The following is a 20,181-nucleotide window of genomic DNA, read 5'->3' on the forward strand; positions in this document are numbered from 1 at the left end:
ATTGTCTTAATCTATTTCTTAAATTGCTCATGAATCAATTCTAATTTGCTTACCTTTCTTTTACAAAGTTTTTTACATAATTGCATTTAAAAGGTAGACGAACAAATGTATTTTTTTATCAAATATTTGCTCGGTTTTTTGCCACACATCGAAGCGTGTTACAAGTCTAAATGTAAAAAATTCAAAAATGTAATAAAACACTCATGTTCAAATAATTTTTTATTAAAAATAAGTGTGTATGTCATAAATCTAAAGCATGTCTGTATTGTTTTTATATGTGTCTGGTTTTTAAACGATTTAAGTTAGTGTTGAAAAGATAGCCGCACTTAAAAAGAAAAGGGAGAGATAAAGAAAGAACCCCGCCGGGCCGGCCGCGCACAGCTAGCAATGCTTCTCCTACATAAATCCCTTCCCCTCCGCCTGCTTCTCTCACGCCGTCCTCCCAAATCCATCTTCGTCCCCACGTCGTCACGCCCCCGCCGCCTCCCACGCGCCGCCATGGGCTCCGAAGCCGGCCACACCTCCCGCCTCGCGTACCTGCCGGCCCGCCGCGATGATTCTGTCGTTGACAACTACCACGGCGTCCAGATCCCCGACCCCTATCGATGGTAAGCAACCGTGCACGAGCCGCCCAGCCAACCCTCCTCTGTTTTCCCTCTGTTTCACCAGGTTTGGCTGCTTATGCTTATGCCTCGCGCCGCGCGCGCAGGCTGGAGGACCCGGACTCGGAAGAGACGAAAGAGTTCGTGGCGACGCAGGCGGAGCTGGCTGATACAGTGCTCGCGGGGTGCCCGGACAGGGAGAACCTACGTTGCGAGATCACGCGGCTGTTCGACCACCCACGCCATGCGGCACCGTTCCGCCGCGGGAACAAGTACTTCCACTTCCACAACTCCGGCCTCCAGGCCCAGAGCGTGCTCTATATGCAGGTATTCCAACCTTCCCTGGAAGCGGGGAACCACATGGTAGATCTAGGTTTAGAGCTATCGGGTATAAGTAGGTTGGTATAAGGGAAATTAATTGGTGACGGGAATTTATGTGGTCAAAATAAATTCTGTCGTTGACATTCCGGTTCTGCACTTGGATCACTCAAGGAAAATCACGCTAGAGCCTCTGTTTGACATTGAGGTAGATTATGATGATCTTATTTGGTGGAAGAAATTTAACTGTTTGGTTATATGCTTTTCTTTTAATATAAGTCGCAAACGAAGATATTAACTTGTTTCAAATCTTACAATGAATGTGAGAGGAACAACAGTTGTGCAATAGATTTTAAAAAAAAAAAACTTAGTTAGTTTTATTTACTGAACATTTTTTAAATTTAGTTTTATGTACTAAACAAGCTATGAAATTGTCACAACTACTTTTCTACATTAGCTTTTTTTAAAAAAGAATAGCATAACAATGGCAAATAGAACAACAGCCATAACCCATGTCACGGCTCCCTCCAATAGGACCTTTTCTAGTCTTAATCTGGGAGAATTTGAATAGTTATGTCCAATTTGTCTAACATTTCATCAAATTGTGGCGAAGTTTGGAGGTTTGAGTCCTGACTAGGATTTCATTAAGTATGCGGTAGTCGATGCGGAGCACTGCATGCTATCATCCATCTTCGCCACGAGGACTTGTGATGAAAAGGCAAACTTCTGTCGCGAGTGATCCCTTGTTCTAGCATTATGAAGGAGAAAAGAATGAATTGAAGGATATTGATAAGTTCTACTTCCACTGGCACTTGAGTCATCCTTTTGCAGTTGTCTGTAGCAGTAGGGGCAAATTACCATTGTTTTTGAGCCATCCTCCAGCTAGATGCGGTGGTCGTAGTGCCGTGCTGGGGGGAAGTGCTGGTCAGACGGTGCTAGGCAGTCCTGGTCATATGGTACAAAGCTAGCCACACCTTCTCTATGGTGTGGTGTCCACTGAAGCACAAAGACAAATTTAAACTCAACATCTCAAATTTTGTTTGCTTTCTATAAAGAGTAAATTTCACAAAATTACAACTATTTGTACCATTGTAACATAGAACTACAATTTTTGAAGTCTATTTCACAAAACTACAATCACTTCGACCTTTGGTAACAAGAAACTACAACTTTTTGGCACATATGTGGTTGACGTGTGGGGCCAGGCCATGTGGCACATTTGTGGCTGACAGGTGCGACCATACCAAAAAGTTGTAGTTTCTTATTACCAAGAGTCGAAGTAGTTGTAGTTTTGTGAAATATACTTCAAAAGTTGTAGTTCTGTGTTATAGTGGTACAAATAGGTGTGCCCTGGGGGTAGGCGGGCTTGAGCCCCCTCCGCCCCCACGGTGAGTCTGCCCCTGTGTGTAAACTTCCGTGAATCTGTGTGTCTTTTGTTTTTTCCCCACATACATGTTTTTGGTTGGTGATAGGGTGAAATGTTTGTGACATTGTCACACTATTGATAACAAATGTCTCCACGTAATTGTTTACTTTTTTTAGCTTATATTGTTTTTTGGGGTTTGAAGATTGTTGTGAGTCTAATGCAAATTGTGCCTACTTTGATATGATAATGATGACATTAATGAATGAGTTTTGAATGTGTCACGTGCTATGTTGACATTGCAGGACGATTTGGATGGAAAGGCAGAGGTTCTTTTGGATCCAAATACTCTAAGTAAGGATGGGACAGTTGCTCTTTCAACATATTCTATTAGTGAGGATGGAAACTACATTGCTTATGGGCTTAGTGAAAGCGGTAGCGATTGGGTTACTATTCATGTGATGAGCATTACTAACAAGCAGCCTATGCCTGACAAATTGTCCTGGGTAAGTTGTCGCAACTTGCCAACTGCTCTTAGTTTTCCTTTGTGCAAATAGCAATACAATAGTCCTTACTTGTTGGCTCTTTCAACCAAGTCTGATCAATTTGTTTATGCAGGTGAAGTTCTCATCTATCAGTTGGACTCATGATGGGAGAGGGTTTTTTTATGGTCGGTATCCAGCACCCAGGTAGGCCTACAATTTTTTTTCTTTTTTTCTTTATCGTAGTTACTGCTATTTCAAGTATCAAGGTAGTCCTAAAAATTGTTATGGATTTTCCTTCTCGACATCGAATTTCTTGATAGCTAATGCAAAGATCAATGAAAGGAAACCACGAGTTATTTGCAAGAGCTTGCAATTACTGTATACATTCGAATCTATTGCTCTCTGTTATTCGCGATGTTAGTCTCACTTCCATTTGAATACTAAGTTTTGCAATCACCAATGGAAAGCACAAGAGTAACCTTGGAAGGGAGTTCTCTATTACTTTATTAGCACTCGGGTTTAGCAAACCTTACCACGTGGCTCAGGCCCTGTTTACCTGCAATACTGATATGGCCTATTGCTTGGACACATGCTTGGCATAGCTGGTTTCTCGTGGTTGCAACTCTCACATGAACTTCTGGCTATGATATGCATGCCACGAATTATCTTTTGCTCTCAGATGGGTCAAAACAACTCAAGTTATGTTCGATATAGTGTTCGCACAGATTTCTGGATTTCTTCTGTTTCTAATTCTTTTGACATTTCAACATATTTCACCTCTCTACGTCCATGTGACAGTGGAACATACCAATAAACGTCAATAACTCTTTGTGACTAAGTCCTACGCCTTTTATTGATCTCTTTTGGCTAATTCATCTACCTTGCGGATAGTCAAGCAAAGTCAAAGTGTAGGCAGTATGTAATTCTCATAAATTATGTATATTAATGTCACACCTGATTTTAAGACTAAATTGAATGTAAACTATATATATGTTAGGATCAAGTTACATACATATAGTGATGTCATAAGTGGATAACATAAAAAATATCCTTAACTAAGTGTACTTTCGTTCTATCAAAAAGGGACCAACGATGTAGTGGAACTAAGCATAGTCTTCAATTTTCCGTGCGACTCCACAGGCAATCGACAGAGAACACACCTTAGAACGTTGCATCATCTCGGGTACTCCATGAAATCTTCGCCTTCTGAGGAACAACATTATGAGGGGTGAGAGCAAGAGTGAGTACATGGAATACTTAGCAGATGTGGGAAAGTATGAATGGCTTAACTTAGGAGTTTATTTGCATAAATATTATTTTAGTAGTAAAACAGTTATAAAAGCAACCGATTTATTATGTGAAACATTTTTTGAAACTTGAGCCAAGGTTCCAATCACCTTACTCCACCTTCGAGGTTCTGCCCACCTCTAACCAAACCAAAGTCGAATAATAGCTCCCTCCGCTGTGATCCACTAAAACCAACCAAGCCATCCGAAGGCGCCTAACTAATCATGTGAGGGTCCATGCCGCTCATGACTGTTGAGCATGGCTGATATATCAGTTTTCACTCTATAGAGATTGTACATGTTACCAACGAGTCGTGATCAGCTCTTTCGCCGATATCCGTTTGTACCTTACATACTTCCGTGGTGTGCACCGAGAGATCACTACGAGACATTTTCAAAGAGTCTCCTAGCATGTACTCGCCCACTGAGGTTTCACAGCCATGGGGTTAAGACTCCACTCCAGAAGCCCCCTCTTGTGCCTGGTAGTTCCAGAAAGTAACCCTTCCTTCCCTACACTTCCATCTAGCTCATACACCAGAACTTCTAATTACTTGGACAAGCTGTACTCATATAAGCCTTGTGGTTGTACTATTTTCATGGGTGATCGCTTCACAAACCGGTCCTTAACATGGTCTGGGTAAGACCATCATCATCTAATAACAGGGAAATCACCAAATATCCGTTAAAGTCCACAATTGCCTGGAACACATCCACAGACCAACCATTATGCCAACAATTTGCCCAGACCCTAATTTCCATGTGTCAAGCACTTTTACCAAAGTTAACATCATGATCCATATCATCCATCAATTTATCAAACTTATACTACCCATAAGGAAGCACGACTAGGCGTATTCTAGCCAAACACGAAACCAACACTAAGGCTACAAGAAATATTGGGGAAATACTAGTAAACCCTAAAAATTTGGTCAACTACACATATTTGACCAGCATGCAATTTAGAAAACAAACAATTTATAAAAATGGGTGCAAAATGTTCAAGGACACTTGCCTTCTCAGTTAAGTTGCTTGAAATTCTCGAAGTCTTGGTCTTGAATATTCTCGAAAGGCTCCGGGACAGGATCGTGTACACGCGGAGAAAACAACTCACTAAAAACAAGCACCAAATAAAGCTAACATAACAAACAAATGCTAAAGCTGGCTAGAGCACGATTTTAGAAAGATTTTAGCGCCAAAATAGCCCAAATCAGAGCCATGGTGCGAAAACTATGGCTAATTGAATTAAACGAGCTGAAAAAGGCGAAAACTATTTTCCTAGAATTTACTCTAATTTAATTGAATTTATAAGAGGTTACAAACATTTATTTATAATTTTTAGAGTTATTTATAACATAAAACTAATTAAAACAATTTTATAGAATTTATTTACATTTTTAGGAATTTAAAAAAATTATTTGCATTAAAAGCTTTGGGGTGGTTCACAAATGCACAACAATGGCGAGCTTCGGTGGAGGCACGGGCTCGGTGCAGCGGCACTCGAGCTGCATTCTTTCGACAACGTGCTATGTTAGGGACGTGGTGAGGCAAAGGGAAGCTCCTGGAGGGGTTGGGGCGGGTTTTATAGGCGGGAGGGGGCGGAGTTCAGAGCGATCTAGGGTTAATGGTGGTGGCGGGAATTTTTGCGTCGATTTCCACCTTTCCCTCACTAAATTCTTCGCGAAATTGAAGTCCACCATCACTCCTTCGTTGCCAGTTTCCCTCCCGGCATCAAGTCTTTGATTGCGTCGTGTTATTATTTGTGGATTTGACGGGATTTGATGCGGCTACCTGCGGATTCGATTGGAATAGGGTTCAGGAGGAGGTAGGGGATGGTTATGATGGGTGGGCCCGGTTGGCAGCGAGACAGAGAGGAATTTGGGCTATTACACTTAAACATAGCACGTGCTCGTCTGTTATTAAAGATTTACATGATTTCTCATCATTTTTTTTGATCGGGGAAAAGCAGTAGGGGAGACCCCCACTGCGAAAAGATTATTAGTAAATACTAATGAAGAAAGAAAAGAACTATACAAGAGGAGAACCAAACTAAACTATACTAAACAGGAGCTAGCAAGCCGAAAACAGGGGGGCCAAGAAACAAAAGAGAACACCGCTAAGGAAGAGAAAGAAACCAGTCAAGGAACAAAAGTCTATGGTCTTCCTTAAGTCTATAAGATTGAAGCAAAAAATCTTCCTTAAAATTCTTCTTCCAAAGAGCAAAGCTCAACTGAGTCTGATCAAAGATGAAGGCATTTCTCTGCTTCCAAATATTTCAAGTTCCAATAATGAAGATTTTCATGAAAAAAGAAGAACTGAAGGCATTTTTCACTTGGATCATCATATCAAAGAAAGGCTTGGAGAAATTCCAATGAATGCCAATGAAATGCCAACACCTCAAGCTAAAGGTACATTGAAAAAAGAGATGAAAAGCTGTTTCTTCAGTTTGAAGTTTGCAAAGAACACAATTGTAATTGTCATTTTCCACTTTGAAGTTTTTACTTTTCAGAATGTTCCTTGTGTTGACTCTATCCATCAGGAGGAGCCAAGAAAAAACTCTGAGTTTGTTACTGCATTTAGAGTCCCAGATCCATTTGAAAGATTGGGGATGAGAAATGTGTCTATAAAGCAAATTATAACATTTCTTGGAAGAATACATCGGAGAACCCTATAAATAGTGCTAGGTATCCTTGATATTTTCATGTATGTGGAAGTTCTGAATGAGTTCTTGCAGATTAGAAAATTCATCATATGCTTGAGCAGAAATAGGAGTGTGGAACTGCCTTTGTAAACTATTATTCATCAGGAAATTAGCCACTAAAATGTTGTTGTTTTTTTGCAAAGGAGAAAAGTCTTGGAAATTTATCTTGCAACAAATGATTATTCCAAATGTCAGACCAGAATAGCACTGTGTTTCCACATCCTAGAGAGCAGGTAGCAATTCCTCGGAACAAAACATGACGCCTTTGGATATTCTTCCACCAAAAGGAGCCTTTTTCACTAGAGGCACGAGGTACTTGGCCATTCTTGTAATAAGAACTCCAAATCAGCTTCACCCATGGTAAGTCTTTCTGATTATAGAATTTATCCAGATGTTTGAGCAGAAGAGAACTATTCTAATTTCTAAGATTGACCACACCTAGACCTCCCTTGGATTTAGGTTTGCATACTTTTTTCGAAGCTACTAAAGGATTGCTTTTTGCATTAATTTCAAACTTTCTCCATAAACAGTGTCTCCTTGCTCTATCAATGTAATCAATTACTGCAGCAGGAATTTCCAGAGTACACATTGTATAAGTTGGAAGAGAAGAGATAACTAAATTGATTAGTTGCAGTCTACTAGCATGAGAAAGGAGAGAGGATGTGGAATTAAGTCTTCTTTCAGTCTGACTCATAAGAGGAGTGAAATGATCTACTCTAGGTTTGGTAATTCCAAGCGGTAGGCCAAGATAAGTAAAGGGGAGGGAACCTAATTTGCAACCAAAGACAGCCGCCATACATTCAGCCTTCTCCTGACTGAGATTCAGAGGGATGAGACAGGACTTTGAATAGTTTACTTTTAACCCTATAGATTGAGAAAAGGATTCCAGAATACCCTTAAGACAAAAGAGCTCCATTTGAGAAGCTTTCAAGAAAAGGATTGTATCATCAGCATATTGAATGATGGGGAAATCATTTGTATCGACAGCAGGAATTGATAGGCTAAAGAGGCCCTTCTCATGAGCTTTATTAACAATGCATTGAAGCAAATCAGCAGTTAAAACAAATAAGAGAGGTGAAAGAGGGTCACCCTGTCTTACACCCTTTTTACATTGAAAGAATTTACCAGGAATACTATTCAGGAGAATGGCTGAAGAACCAGATTCAAGAATTCTTTGAGTCCAATCCAATTATTTATCATCGAAGCCAAGTTAATGAAGCACTTTCAGAATGGTGCTATGTTCAATGGTGTCAAAAGCCTTTTCAAAGTCCAATTTGAGAACCACTATTTCTCTCTTTGAGTGTTGACACTGGTAGATGTACTCAAAAGCCCAAGCCAAACAATCCTGGATTGTTCTATTTTTTATAAAACCATATTGGTTATGATGTATGATTGGAATAATCACTGACTGAAGTCTATTGGCCATAAGTTTAGTGAGCAGTTTCAGAACACAATTCATTAAGGAAATGGGCCTGAAGTCATTAATTCCAATTGGATTGTTATTCTTTGGAATGGGCGTGATGAAGGAGCTATTGATGGCTGTCAAACTGAGATTACCATTAAAGAAATCCTGACAAAGAGTATAGAAATCTTCCTTGATGATGTTCCAACAACTCTTAAGGAAAAGACCATTGAACCCATCTGACCCAGGAGACTAATCATTGGGCATTTGGTGAATAACGCTATCAATTTCCTTCCTGTTGAAGGGTGCAGAGAGATGATCTAAGTTTGCATGGGTATTCAGAAGATCATCCATATTATAGTGTATCTGAGGATTGGACGAGGATCCCGTTCTGGATTTGTAGGCTTCATAGAGAATTGTAGCTTTTTCCAAGTGATCGGTCACCAATCTTCCATCCTGGGCTTCCAAACTTGTGATTGTATTAAGTCTGAATCTTTCTGTAGTAGCTGCATGAAAAAGTTTTGTACTTTCATCCCCAAATTTAGTCCATCTGATAGTATATCTTTTCTTCCAATACTCTTTCTTATATTGAAGTAATCTTATGATATGTTTTTTGAGAATCACTCTGAAGTTTTTTTCTTGCGTAACTTTGCTCTTCAAGCTTGTCCAATATTTCCAGAATTGAATTACAATATTTAATCAGGTTATTAAGTTTAGAGATTCCCTTGCTCCACCTTTTCAAAATTCTTCTCAAAAGCTTGAATTTAGCTGAAATCCTGGCGGCACTATCATTCACTTTCACCTCAGAATTCCAAACACTTTCCACAGTTTCAAAGAAGCCTGGATGATCAATCCAAAAATTCTCAAATCTGAAGATTGCGGCTTTGGGAATAGAGGTTCCAATTTGCACCATACAGGGGATATGATCAGACAAAGGTTTGGCTAGAGGTAACAGCAGTGTATTTGGGAAATCAGAAGACCAGTTTACCGAGGTAAAGCACCAATCTAGCTGCTCAAGCAAAGGGTTATCTTGCATGTTGCTCCAAGTATATCTTCTCCCTTTGAGAGGAACTTCAATCAAGCCCAAATTACTGATAATATTATTGAAGATGAAAATATCATTCATATTTGCACCATCTCTATTTCTATCCGTTGTTGCTCTGTAAAAGTTGAAATCCCCAATAAACATCCAATTTGATGAGTTATCAATATCAATATTGTTCAACCAAGTAGCAAAATCATCTCTGTCCGGCCCTTGACAGGGACCGTACACGGAAGTAAGAGTCCATGTAGTTTTATTGTATCTAGAAGTGAAGTTAATTGTGATGGCGAAACTTGAGATCTCAACTGTTTCTTCCATAAAAATGGAGCTGTTCCAACCTAAGAGAATACCACCCGAGGCTCCTCTAGAGGGAGAGAAGACAAATTTGTCAAATCTTTTGGGGGCAATGTTTCTGATGAAGGAGTGATCAAAATGATCCCTCTTTGTTTCTTGGATGCAATATATGACACAAGCACTTTCCTCAATCTTGGAATTGATGGCATTGCATTTATCAGCTGAATTAATGCCTCTAATGTTCCAGTTTAATATATTCCAACTTTTTTTATGATGATTATCCATGAATAAACCTTCAAAGAGAGAACCAGCCTTTGGGACTCCAGCAAAGCTGGAGAGAAAACCGCCAAGATGATAACTAGCAGTATACCAGTAAGAAATCCAGAACTAAGAGACAAACGTAGAATACTCATTCAAAGAAAAAACCCAGAGTAAGAGAATCAATGCATGAATCCACTTGTGAAGCATCCAACCAAACCGAATATCCAAAGATAATAAACTAAAGTACCAAGCATCAGAGGTCAACGTGAACCAGTCAACAAAAGTCTTCAAAAGGTTCCACCTCCCATAGGAGAGACCAGAATTTAGATTACAGTAAAAGTCATCAGGGCATTCCCTGGTGGTCACAAAAGATCTAAAGGGACTATTCATAGCTAACTAAGATAGAAGGTTGGATGCTGCTCCCTTCTCTTGTAGCCATTTTTTGGTCACGCTCTGCGTGTAGTTCCCTGCTTGAAGTCCTCCCCTCCCCCTGCCAGGAGCAGCTCCTTTGTTACCTCCAAAGGAGGTAAACTGCATTTCTCTGTAGCCATCTGCTGAATTTGCGGAATAGGAATTTCCGGATAAATTAGGCTTAGTTTGTTGTATTCATCAATCTTTGCTAGATCAGGAAATTCAGCAGATGAATTGAAACTGTCTTGAAGAGAGTTACCAGCTAGAAGTCTTTTGTTAGGAGTTCTCCTGATCTTTGTCCTGCTTTTGGTATATATCTTCTGAAAATCATTGCTAGGACTAACCCTGTGTCCATCAAACTTGCTTTGGAGCCTCTTGCTTCTTCTCAAGCTTTTATCAGATAAAGGTGTGGCAACTCTCTTCCTTGTCTTCGTTTTTCCACCTCTTTTTGCATCAGTCTCCTGTTGAGCAAAGACTTCTTTGAAAACAGGGAAGATTTGGTCACTAGTTACAGTTCTTTGATCATCTTTCTTTTTGTTTCTAAGTTTCTTCCTGAAGAAGACTCTGGTGATGGCTGGCTTGGAGTAGATGCCATTAGAATCTGATGTAGGTTGAGTTGATTCTGAATTTTCTTTCCATGTCAGAAGGAGGGGATTGTTGCTTTTTATATTAGCTTCTAAGAAATCCTTTTGGTTCAGAGACTGATACTTCTTGACTTCTATCAAGGACTGAATCATGGATATTCCCTGGTCTTCAGAAGAATCCAAGGTGCTGATAACAATACCCTTGTTGATGAAATTAGTTTTCCAGAGGTGGGCTGGCATTGAAACCGAGAAAATGTTTTTTGAGCAACTTTGAACTTGCTTGAGATAACTCTCCATGGCTGTCCTTAAGTGATTACCCATGAAACTAGTAACTGTATCCAAGTTTTCATTCAACTGGTTATTTGAGTTTGAGGTTTCAGCCTGAAGAGAAGGGTTCACTAGAGGCTCATGTATCAACAAAGCCCTTTGTCTGCAAGAATTCTGATTCCCTCTAACTTCAGCATTTCTTTCAACTCCAAGAGTTTGGACAAAAGGGACATCTGGAGAAGAAGCTTGATTGATAGAACTTGCTTTAGAAACTTGATCTATTTGCATTTGCTGAGCCTGATTATGAAGATCTCTCTGACCAAAGAGTTGATCAACAAGCTGAGCCACAGCTTCAGGTTCACCAGGAATCACAAGACCTTCAAAAGGATGAGGGTTGCCATTGTTGGCAGGAGGAACATCCTCATTCGGAGGAATCTCATCAGCCATCATAGAGTTGAAGATATACACTGGGCAAGTCCAAGAACGACCATCCCCATCAAGTTCACGACCAAGCTTGATAACCATGCTTATAGGGATGTCTAGGGGATCATCAATCAGAACTTTAACTAGAACACGAGCCAAACTACGGTCTGAGGAATGTCAGTAAAGAAGCTTGCCAAAGGAAGAGCATACTTGCTTAATGAAGTGTAGTTCCTTGAAGTCTAGCGGGAACCCGAGGAATATAATCCAACCTTTTCTGGTGAAAGGAGATCTTTTATGGTTCTTGGCATTATCATGTTTGACAAAATTAATCACATGGGGACCTATCCAATGAGGATTATCAGCCAACAAAACATCTCTTTCACACAAGTCCCCTAGCTTAAAAATGCCAACTCTATGCGGGTGGGGACTGAAGTAGAGAACATGCTTAAGAAGTTCTACCTCAATGTATTGCCTGATATCATGCATCAAAGCAAGTTCTTGGGCTGGGGAGAGCTCCTCCTCAGAGACTGCGATCGCCAAGTCTTCATGCCTCTTAGTAGGGTTGCCCGCTATACTGACAAAGGACCTAATCTTGCAATTCTGGCCACCGTCTTCAATGACAAGACCCGGCGGAATGAAACAAACAGGATCAACGGCAAAGTTCGCCATGATCGAGCTCGAGAGAGAGGGAGCAGGGAGAAGATGAAGAGGTGGAGGAGGTTTTCTTGGAGAAGGCGAGGAGGCCAAGGGAAGGGGCGAGGAAGACGAAGAGTTATTGCTCCTGTGCTGGAACGAAGAGTTTCTTTTTCAAGGGAACCAGAGCTGGGCCCAAACTGGGGAGCAGAAGATGTGCTGAGCTTGGGAGCTCATTTAAATTTAAGGCTAAAGTTCCTTTTGAAACAGGAAGTCGCTCTATGACCATAATTAAAACAAAATAAGCATCTAGAAAACCCTTTGCACTTCCAACGATCATGGCCCAATTGCAGACAATTCCGGCAAAGCAGTAAAGGATGCTGGGGAGGAGAGTAAACGTAATTACCAGTCCGCTTAGCAGAAACTGAAGCGTCAGCCGTCGGAGCTTTGGCTTCCCCAGAAACTGATTGAATGCCCAAGACACTTTTTAGTCTCTCAAAAACACCCGAGACTGGAGATTGGGTTGAAAATTGATTGCTTTGACCATCCTCAACATACTAACTGAAACCAAGTGAAGAACGCAAAGAGGTTTTTTGCTAAAGTTTAGGAATGGGACAGAAAAATTCTCCAATCTTGATCACTGAGTTAAGTTCAGGTGGGGAAGATTTTCTCAAAGGAGAGTCAAGGACCAAATTATTCTTAAAAGAAACCCTTTTTCCTTGAGAAAACTTCTTCTTGCAGTGAGAAACTACTGTCCAACTATTCCTTTCCTCAAGCTCCCATCTTCTTTTTTCAGAAAGCCAATTATCTCCACCATTTCTCCAAAGGTGAAAATACACGTCAAAATGCTTAGAGATGAACCTCTTGAGAGAACAGACATGAAAACCAACAGATTTGGAAGCCACCGAGAAACGGAAATGCCGATCACTTTGAAAGGAGACATGAAAACCAGCCGGAGAACCACCCAGACAGGCATGTAGTGCAAGGCTAACAGAGGCCTCATTGAGGTGGAAAGTGTAGCGTCGAAAAACGGCAAGCAAGAAGAAAGAACCTTCAGGAGAAGAAGAGCAATGGTGAACTGAAGACTTGAACTTACTCAAAACCTCAGCTTGAAAAGACAAATCGTGCGAGAAATCCCATAGCCTAACGAGCCGCTCCAGTTCCTTGTCCTCCTCAAGTTCAAGAAGACTGGTAGGAGGGCCCACCATCTTCGTTGGAGGGCCTTTTCCCTGCCCCCCGGCCTCTCACTTCGTTTCGTTCTTCCTCTGTAGGGCATGATTTCTCATCATCAACCCCTCATTGTTTAAGTTTGTTTTATTGAATTAGTCTATTCTATTTGTTCTGAAGCACTTGGAGCAGCATCATATGTTATGTTTGGAATCTCCCCATCACTTATTTTTTCTAATTTGTTTCTTTAGAGAAGGAGGGGAACTGGATGTTGGAACTGAAACGAATATCAATCTTAATCATCAGATATATTACCATGTAATGGGATCAGATCAGTCACAGGATATATTATGCTGGAAAGATCCTGAACACCCTAAGTATTCCTTTGGTGCTTCGGTCACTGAAGATGGAAAGGTAACTCACTCTCGCTCATGTCATTTGTACAAGGATGTTGTGCCAATAATTAAATTAGATGGTATAGTTTGCATGTTTTGAATGATGCATATGTAATTTGCAGCAACATTGGAAACAGAGTGACTAGAAACTATTATATTCATCTTTAATTATTGAACATTTTCAAAGTCCTTTCTGTTGCATTCAAAAAATATAGTTCTCTGAACTTTGTGTTTTTTGGCAGTACATCATACTGGGCATCTATGAAGGTTGCGACCCTGTCAATAAGCTGTACTATTGCGAAATTTCTTCTCTTCCTCAAGGAATAGAGGGTTTCAGAGAGACACCTAAAATGCTTCCATTTGTTAAGCTTATTGACAACTTTGATGCTCAATATCAAGTTGTGGCAAATGATGGTGATGAATTTACATTTTTGACCAATAAAAGTGCCCCTAAAAATAAACTGGTACGGGTAAATATCAAGAACCCAGAGTTGTGGACAGATGTTCTTCCTGAGCATGAAAATGATGTGCTCGAGTCAGCTGATGTGGTTAACAATAACCAGCTATTGGTGTGTTATATGTCAGATGTTAAGCATATTCTGCAGATAAGAGACCTTAGAACTGGGAATTTGATTCATCAGTTGCCTCTAGAGATTGGTTCTGTTTCAGAGATATCTTGTAGGCGGGAAGACAAGGAAGTCTTTATTGGCTTCACAAGCTTTCTTTCTCCGAGTATTATTTACAGGTGTAGCTTAGCATCTACAATCCCTGAAATGAAGATGTTTCGAGAAATTTCAGTTCCTGGATTTGATCGCATGAGTTTTCAGGTTAAGCAGGTAGATATCTTGCCTGTCCAAATTTGTTCTACATTCTACATTGACAGTTTCTAATATCACCAATTTAACTTTATTGGTTTGTAAACAATTCAAGAACCATTTTCTACAAGGACAATATCTACTAGAGATCACCGGTTTAACTAAACGTTTCTTACAAAATCGGTTCACCAACAAGTTAAGCATGACAAAAAAGTGAAGATGCAGCTTTTCGGAGTTTGGACTGTTTGCTATTGTATTTATTCAATCCTAATATGAGCTGAATTTGTAATAAATGTCTTAAGATTGTGCAAAAAATCACTCAGGCCTCACTGACACCCCCTCCTGAGCCCCCTGAGTAGAGTATGATCAATCTTATATTATTCCTCTTTGTATTTTCCCAAGGCTTGTTAACTTCCTTCATCTTGCATTACAACGTATGTAATCCTTGTCAAATAACACCTAGGCTAATTCCAAAATTACTGTGTAGCTTCCACTGTACTTTTTGGATTGTGAGCTATGGTTCCAAGCATTGATAACTTACATTTTCATCAGAAGTATCATAAATAGTTTTGCTCAATCTTGTGTGCTTTCTTTTTGCTGGTTTGAACAATATTGGTTTCAATATGTGATGTTTTTTATTTACCACAACTTTATCTTTTGCCAACTACTCTTATCCTCAGGTTTTTGTTCCTAGTAAGGATGGAACCAAAATTCCCATGTTCATAATGTCGAAGAAAGATATCAAACTTGATGGATCACACCCAACTTTGCTATATGGTTATGGGGGATTCAACATAAGCCTTACCCCTTCATTCAGCGTTAGTCGTGTTGTGCTATGCAAGAACTTGGGTTTTGTTGTCTGTGTAGCAAACATTCGGGGTGGCGGAGAATATGGGGAAGAGTGGCACAAAGCTGGAGCACTTGCAGTGAAACAAAATTGTTTTGATGACTTTGTTGCTTGTGCTGAATTCCTCATTTCTGATGGTTACACCAGTCCCAAACAATTATGTATTGAAGGTGCAAGCAATGGTGGTCTTCTGATTGCAGCTTCCATTAATCAGGTAATAAACTCCCATTTAACATCATTGCTGCTTCATGAATTTGTACTTTTTTGTCTTGTAATTTTATCATCACGCAGTATTTGTACTGTCATGCATAAACTAAATCAAGCACTGTGTTGCAGCGGCCTGATCTCTTTGGGTGTGCTCTTGCTCATGTTGGCGTTATGGACATGCTCCGTTTTCACAAGTTCACAATTGGTATGTTTAAGGGAAAATTGCAAAACCCTCTCAAATTCATCCTGAGTTTGGTCAACCCCCCCCCCCCCCCCCCGCCCCCCCAATTACTCCTTTTTGATCGTATAGCTATCAGAAGTATGAAAAAGGTAAAAGCCCCCCAGTGCCATCATCTTCCCACCTCAACAAATAGCACCGAAGTAGCTCTTTTCTTTTTCGCTGTCTATATTAATGGTAGCCCAACATAAGATTATCTAATCTCTAAATGCTGTTCGTTTCCCTAACCCCACGCACCACCCACTGATGTCAATCTGTCACTGTGTCATCGATCTTTAACCACTGTGGACCAACGACCACCAGCACTGTTGTATCCAGCACGATAAAGTCAACTTTGGTTCCCAATAATGCTGCTAGCTGTGGGGGAAGGCATCTTCACCGGTGTTGCTGTTGTGTTAGCCTTCACTACTCACTCCCATCTCTATATCTCTCTTGTTTTCCTAACCTCACCACCCACCAATCTCAAGCTCTTCCTATATCATCATCCAGCAAAATTAAGTCGAGCTTTGGCTCCCATGCTGGTGCTGCTTATGGTTGAAGGCATCCTTCACCAGTGCTGTTGTTGCACACCGCCCATGCAATAGCATGCATCGTCTTCTCCAGCACCAGTTTCTGCTCCGTGTCATTGGTGCTCTCCTAGTCCGACTCCAAAAACATGATCCATGTGCTTCCAAGAAGTGATGGTAGGGGTCTTTTGACTTGTTACACATTTCTTGACGGTATTTGCTAAAAAAATGAGATATCAGGGGAAAACAAACTCAGAGTGACAGCTAAGGGGACCATTTGCAATGTTCCCTAATTTTCAGTTCAGCTGTGGATTAGCTATATTTTACCTGTATATTGATACAGCTTACCAGTGAATGTTTAATGTTTTCTATAGGTCATGCCTGGACTACAGACTATGGTTGTTCAGATAAGGAAGAAGAGTTCCACTGGCTTATCAAGTATGGGTGTTTCTGTTATTTCCAACATCATCGTATGCTAGAACTTATATTTGAGTCACTGCATTACCTTTCTGACTGATTAATGAGCCATTTAGAAAATAGTCAATAATCAAATAATGTTATTGAAGTGTCAAAAATTACAATTTTTGAGCTGTCAGAGGTAGTTATGCAGGTGCACTAAAGAAGGGATCTATGGTGCTTTCTGTATCACATGGTTTTTTTTTGTTTTGTTAATGGTTTCTTATTATTCTAGATTCCTAGGCTAAATCGTATGTACTATGTCTCTATACATAAGTATATAATTAAACTGATCTGCAGTATTATATTCATGGGGAAACTATTTCTTTCTCTGATTTTCTTGTATGGTGGAGGACATGCCACAGCCCAAAACTTATAATGACACCATGTTATCTTGGTGCTTGATCTAACTGTTCTTGTTTCTGAGTAACAATTATGTTTAGATTTTCATTGCTAGATTTATTCTATTATATTTATCCTGATCATTTTTTCACTGTTTGCTGCACTGATGACATAAACAAGATATTCTCCCCTTCATAACGTGCGGAGACCTTGGGAGCAAAGCTCTGATAACCACTGCCAATATCCAGCAACCATGTTGTTGACAGCTGATCATGATGATCGTGTTGTGCCACTGCACTCATTGAAGTTATTAGCAGTAAGTTAATTTGTGTATTCTGTTTCTGAGTTTTCATTCAAACTGAAAACATGCAGTGCTCTACCTAGAATCGTCTTCTATTAGCAATTCGTACTCAGGAATGCTTCTATGCTAATCTGGCTTAAACTATTTTCACATGAGGTGATGTATATGTTTGTGCTCAGTCACCCACCCGTAACAGTAACAGCTGCATGACATCCATCTTAGAGACAAGTTAATTATCCTTTGCTTTTTCCATGTTACGGTAGGTGATAAGATAGTCTATATAAGCGTGTGTTTGGATGGACAGACCAAGCCATCTGAGAGATGGCCATCCGCTTTTTGTAGTGTTTGGTTGGGTGGCAAGGGTGGATGGGGTGGCCAAGGCGTGGGAATATTCCCTTAGATCCTGGATGAGTCGATCCAGTCGAAATCCGTGCTCTCGTACGTGTGCGTTGTGATTAATTTTATTTAAAAGTATAGAAGTGGTCTAAAAATTCTAAATATTTTTATGAGCAAACTAGAGCTCACTAGCAACCCGTTTTAATTGGTTTGATCCAAAAAACATGAGCCGATATTTAATTAAATTTTTTCAAAGAAGCCTACTTTTGTAACTTCTAACAATTTTTAATACCTCAATAAATTCACAAATCTAGAAAAATTCACTAATATTCTTCTCATGTGATGTACTAATTTATAAAAATATTTTTAACCCTAGATTATTTGGTGAAAAAATGAGTTTCTTTGTAATGCTCTATTTATATGCATTTTTTATAATTTCATGTGATATTCTCTTTTAATTCAATTTGAATTTAAACAAATTTAAACATGCACAAATTCATCCAAATGCTTATGGAATGCATATAAATATTAATGGATTAACCTATCCACTATAATCTTACCAACCATACATAAAACTGATTCATTATATCCACTCTGATCCCACCACTAAACATAAAACTGGCTCATCTTATCCATCCCAACCAAATAAAAAATTGTATCATCCTATCAGAAAAATATAGATGGTCATATCCCATCCAACCTTGCCCTCCAACCAAATGCACCCTAAGAGAGCCAGAGATAAGATATGGTTGAATTTAGATTCAGTGGATTGAGTTAGATCTATCCGCTAAGCTAATCTCTATTGAAAAATAATCTCTATTGAAAGAAATGTGGATAGTTGTCATAATGAGGCCGCGGCAGGTGGCCAAGGGCAGCAGCTGTGCAAGGTGCGCAGGATGCTGCGGCTGGCTCGGCCTCCACGCCAACAGCTATACCTTCAGTCAGATAGGGCTTATCATGTTTGTCCTCTTTGTTGGGCTTAGTCTATATAGTTTTTAGCGCCTGTTGTTGGTTTGTTTTTATGATTTTATCAGTAATAACTGTTTACAGTTGAATGTAAAAATGAATGTTTTATAAATATGTTTATGTCGTTTATGAGTGAATTTTACAGCAACTGTATTGGTGATAAATTTGGTTCAAAGCATTATATGTAGCTGTTTGATATTCTTAATGTGTTCTAACATATTTGCTTTTTATGTTCTTACTACGCTTCCATTGTTTTTCGTAGACATTGCAGTATGTCCTTTGTACTAGCATAGAGGACACCCCACAGATAAATCCAATAATTGGTCGCATTGACCGCAAGTCAGGGCATGGAGCTGGCAGGCCGACTAAAAAAATGGTTTGTGCAACCGTTTCTCGAATCCTGCTTTAGCTTCACATTCAGTAATTTATATATCCTGCATATATTTTCAGATTGACGAAGCTACAGACAGATATAGTTTTATGGCAAAGATGTTAGGGGCTTCATGGACTGGATAATTAATTTTATCCACCTTAGTGTGGAGATGGTAAGCAGAGCATCCAATGCACTCGAGACATTCCCCTCGAGTGAAGTGCTAATACCCTTGAGGAAAAGTTACATTGCCTCTGATTTACCGTTAGCTTGGATGGTCACCTGCTCAATAGTTGTAGACTTTATGTTTTGGGTTGAAGTCGAGATCAGTGTTCCGATTCCCACTTTTAACCGGTCATTTTACTGTCAAGAACCAGAAATCTTGGTGGATGCTGGGAGCACTGTTGCTGCTGTTAACCAGTCATGTAACTGATAAATAAAGCGGGCATTGTTGTTCCTGGTATTGATTGCCATTTTTTTTAATCTTTTGGTTGTTCTAAACCTATATGTTATTACCACTTGTCGGAAGTTGTAAGTTGTTGCAAGTTTGGAAAAGATACGACAGAAATGAAAAATGTATGGACCTGACGGAGCTTGTACGTTGCCTGGTTACGGCATTATGGGCAATTCTTTGCAGGTGGCGGTATCCCGTTAGGATACAATGCGAGATTGCAGATCTTGTGTTTCAAACTGCAAGTTTCGAACGTTGGTAGATTCAGGGGAAAAAACACTACAGCCATGGGGAGAGGAACCCCTCCTAGAAAGTTGCCGGCCCTAACTTAGGTTGCGTTTCATCGTCGACAGTGGTGGACTTCGGGGGCAGGATCACTGGTGCAGCGTTCAGGATCTGGGCGGGATCCGCGAAGCTAGGGGAAGGAGGCAGAATTTTATTTATTTATATATTTATTTTTTTAATATTTATAAAATTACATGTCTATTTCAACAAATTGTAAGAATATGCTACCGTCATCTGTTTATCGGGTGAAGTTAAAGTCTCGTCCGATAAAAATGGGCGATATCTTTGGTGGGTCTTGCCAATCAGAAGATTAAAAAATAAAAAATGTGGTTTGACCTTGCTCTCGCCCAGGCGAGCCGCACGTCTGCTGCTGGCTTGTGTTGTGTTTGTACGTGTGTATTTATTTATTTAACTCTTGATTTTATTTGAT

General features: G+C 39.9%; 1 protein-coding gene across 1 annotated transcript; it reads left to right on the top strand.

Annotated features, from left to right (window-relative positions):
* The first annotated feature begins 348 nt into the window (after positions 1-348).
* Positions 349-19,603, top strand: LOC133896763 (uncharacterized). The gene is made up of 12 exons (XM_062337377.1): positions 349-608; positions 710-929; positions 2,589-2,789; positions 2,902-2,972; positions 13,488-13,650; positions 13,874-14,467; positions 15,127-15,507; positions 15,630-15,705; positions 16,619-16,682; positions 17,223-17,358; positions 18,908-19,021; positions 19,096-19,603. The coding sequence occupies exons 1-12, from the start codon at positions 388-390 to the stop codon at positions 19,159-19,161; spliced, it is 2,307 nt and encodes a 768-aa protein (XP_062193361.1). The 5' UTR covers positions 349-387; the 3' UTR covers positions 19,162-19,603.
* The last annotated feature ends 578 nt before the right edge of the window (positions 19,604-20,181 follow it).

The sequence above is a fragment of the Phragmites australis genome, chromosome 17, assembly GCF_958298935.1.
Source record: "Phragmites australis chromosome 17, lpPhrAust1.1, whole genome shotgun sequence".
NCBI classification, from domain to species: domain Eukaryota; kingdom Viridiplantae; phylum Streptophyta; class Magnoliopsida; order Poales; family Poaceae; genus Phragmites; species Phragmites australis.